Source organism: Ursus maritimus, unplaced genomic scaffold (genome assembly GCF_017311325.1).
Source record: "Ursus maritimus isolate PB19 unplaced genomic scaffold, ASM1731132v1 scaffold_5, whole genome shotgun sequence".
In the NCBI taxonomy this organism is placed as follows: domain Eukaryota; kingdom Metazoa; phylum Chordata; class Mammalia; order Carnivora; family Ursidae; genus Ursus; species Ursus maritimus.
Genome location: NW_024426663.1, coordinates 77783238 through 77786365, shown reverse-complemented (window position 1 = coordinate 77786365; position 3128 = coordinate 77783238). Strand labels below are relative to the sequence as shown.

General features: G+C 60.7%; 1 protein-coding gene and 1 long non-coding RNA gene across 4 annotated transcripts in view; one reads left to right on the top strand and one right to left on the bottom strand.

The window, feature by feature from the left end:
• The window catches only part of LOC103679982, a 4177-nt gene extending 2817 nt beyond the window's left edge, over positions 1 to 1360 (top strand). The window contains exon 3 of the long non-coding RNA XR_573034.2: positions 641 to 1360. This is a non-coding gene — a long non-coding RNA (uncharacterized LOC103679982). The remainder of the gene's footprint in view (positions 1 to 640) is intronic.
• Positions 1 to 3128, bottom strand: part of RUFY1 (RUN and FYVE domain containing 1) — a 57802-nt gene that overhangs the window by 4483 nt on the left and 50191 nt on the right. For all 3 annotated transcript variants that reach the window (XM_040622616.1, XM_040622617.1, XM_040622618.1), the window contains 2 exons: positions 2588 to 2717; positions 432 to 526 (listed from right to left, as the gene is read on the bottom strand). In XM_040622616.1, coding sequence (XP_040478550.1) covers positions 432 to 526; positions 2588 to 2717 — 225 coding nt within the window. The remainder of the gene's footprint in view (positions 1 to 431; positions 527 to 2587; positions 2718 to 3128) is intronic.

The window sequence follows — 3128 nt, the reverse complement described above, 5'->3', positions numbered from 1 at the left end:
GGGGGGGGGGGGGGGGGGTTGGCAGGTCAAAGAAGAGACAGAGGTAGTAAGGTCTGTGCTCCCGCCGGCCAGACACAGATGCTGGTGGGCGTGACTATCCAGAGAGGGAGGTGGCGACTGTGCTGCTGCTCCGGCAGGTGGAATCCTCAGGCCACGGGAGCAGCCCCCCCCCCGCCGCCCCCCTGGCTCGCTTGGGGCTGAGCTAGTGAACAGGAGGGCTCACTGGAAGGGATTCCCTAATGCAGCAGTTACATCGGCGCTGTCTCCGAGGCCGGACTTCCTGGGGGGTCGCCCTCGAACACCCAGCAGGCCTCCCGCCCGGCCCTCCCCTCCCCGGACAGCAGGACGTGGTCTGGGGCCTGGCGGGCAGGCTGGTGTGACTCTGGGGGCAGCGGGGCAGGCCTGGTGGGGGAGGGGGGCGGGCTTCTTACTGGCTGAGGTGCAGGCCCATTTCCTGGAGGGCTTGTTCCTGCTCTTCGCAAACCTTCTGCAACTCCGCCTTCTCGTCCCGGAGCTCCCGCAGCTCCTAGAGCGGACCAGCCAGAGAGAGGCCTGACACACTCACGTCATCGCAGCGACAAGCAGGTCAGCACGTTTTTCAAGAGCAAAAAGCAGTTTTGTTGTGCTCATCTCATTCCAGCTGGGGTGATTTCATGGCTGGCTTCTCACTAGCCTGCTTCTCCAGAATGCGCACCTGCCGCGGGGACAGTGACGTGCGACAGAGCAGCTACGTGCAAGCCGTCACCCGCACAGGGCGAGCAAGGCCTTGCCCACCTGAGCTGCTACTAAAAGGCTGTTTAAACACAGAGAACTGCCTCCAAACAGGCGCAGATGAGCCTTACCCGGAAGTGGGGACACCCGCACAGCAAAGGCTCATTTGAATACACGGTTTTTTGGCAAGGGCTGGTCTCAGTTTCTGGAGAACGAACAACCAAGGCTGACCAAGGCCAGGACGCGGGATCTCACGCACTGAGAGCATGTGCGCGTGTGGGGAGTGACGCTCACACACCGAAAACCACAGTTATCCAGGGCTGGCGCCCTTGACCCAGGCTGGCGAGGGCCCCGACAAAAACCCAGGACAGTGACTTGGGGTTCAGGGCTGACGACGGGTAGCAGCAGGGGTGAGGCCTGAGTGGTGGGCACGTCCCTCCCAGCTGCCCCTGGGCCTTCTGCCCCCCCTCCCAGCTGCCCCTGGGCCTTCTGCCCCAGCGCCTGGTGACACAGGGTCACAAGGGCACCCTGACGACGTTAGACATGTTCTGTTTCTTGTATATATACGTAAGTGCAGGTGGGGTGCAGGAAGGTGTGCAGTTCAAATCTTAGACCAAAGTATTCTGAAGTGGAATAAAGGGGGCAAGACGAAGAACTTTCTGGAAGTCCTCTTCTGCCCTCCACTACTACTTCTCCCCTCTTATAGCCTGAGAGGCTCTTGATGAACCTCTCCCTTCCCCAGCGGCCCCCCCACCCCTGGCCCAGTGGGCTCCCCCGGCGGGGGGGCTCTTAGACACTTTCCAACAGAGATCAAAGGGCTTTTGCGGGCTCATCTGACTGTGCAGCAGTACCCGTCACCATGTTCAACACAACGAAATCCCCACGGACCCTCTGCTAAGGCAGGTGTGTGGATGGTGTGCCGGTCCCGGCGGGAGAAGCTGCGGAGGCCAGAGACACCCCCTAGCAACCCAGGCTGCAGCCAGCTCCCACCAGCGCTGTGGGGACCTCCTGCCTTCGGGGGAGATGGCTGGAGGTTTTATCACAGGGGAACCTCGTAGCCTGCCTTACGGTCATGGAGAGGTCTAGTTCTGCAAGCAGAACAAGATGTCACTCTGGCACCCCAACCTCCTCGCACTCTCTGAAGCTTCGCCACAGGATCCAGGCCTTGGCTTCCCCAGAGGAAAAAGGTGACTCCAGGGAGAGACGAGGCTCGAGTCTCGTCTAGGGGAAATGGAGGGTTCTGGTTTGCTTGGCTTCCCAGGGCTGGCCCGGGAGCAGGACCAGATGGTTCTGGGGAACCAGGATACCCTGGGCAGAGTGGCCAAGCCACTCGGAGGAGAAGGTGTGGACTGGCACTTGTTGGAAAGTGTTGGTGTTTACTGCTTCCTCTCTTGCAAGCCCCCCCATCGCCCGCCCGTTCCCACACAGTAGCTAGTCCTAAAACAAAACGGATCCGCCAGCTTCCTACTGCGCTCAGTATCCCTTTGTGCAGCTTTGGGGGCCTGCGATTGGTCTGCCCACCCGAGGCCGCAGCTCCAACGCCTCCTTCCTCTGCTCGCCACGACCCTGCTCTGCCCATGACCCCGCTCTCTGCTCCTCCACCACGACAGACCCCCATGCTTCCTGCGGTCTGCCTGAGAGGGTCTTCGCTCGCCTCTCTGCATGGCTGACCCTCGCTCGTCATACGAATGAATCAGCCTCCCTGGCACGCTTCCCGGACTACCAACGCCACTGCCGGACGTCTCCCTGTTTTGTTCTCCCCACAGCACCGCTCCCTGAGTGGCCGCTGTGCGCGCATCAGCTGCCTCGAGCAGAGGCTCCTGGAGATGCCAGCAGCTGCCCAGCAGCTCTTTCCTCCCTGGGACGGCTGCCTTACCTTTGTTAATCCTTCCACTTGCTGGAGCTCGGCTCGGAGTAGAGAAGAAGTGTCTTTCTCCTGCTGTAATTCTCGCTGAAGGGCCTGTCTTTGCTCTTTTTCTGATTTCAACTCTTTCTCTAGACTCGAGCTGTTTTCCCAAAACGAACTTGAGTTAGTCTCAGAGGAAGAGGTGCATGGACGAAGCACAATCTCTAACCCAATTCTCTGCACAGGAACTGGGGAGTTCACAGGAATCAGAAGTGCCACACGGGCACCTAAAGCCGTCACCAGAGCAGGGAGCCCAGGCTCCTGCTCCGGCAGGGCTACCTGCCCCTCCAGAGGGAAGACCAGGTCCCCACCAGGGCAAGCAGGGCAGGCATGCACTTGACAGCACGCGAGCGGACAGAAAGGAAAAGAGCCCCAAACACTTAGGACCACACGAGTGGGATCCTCTACCAGGCAGAGACCTGAGAGGGGAGACTGAAACACGTGCTTTTTCCAACCCAGAGCCAGCTCCCACTGAAGGACGCGGGGGGGGGGGGGGGGGGGGGGGGGGGGG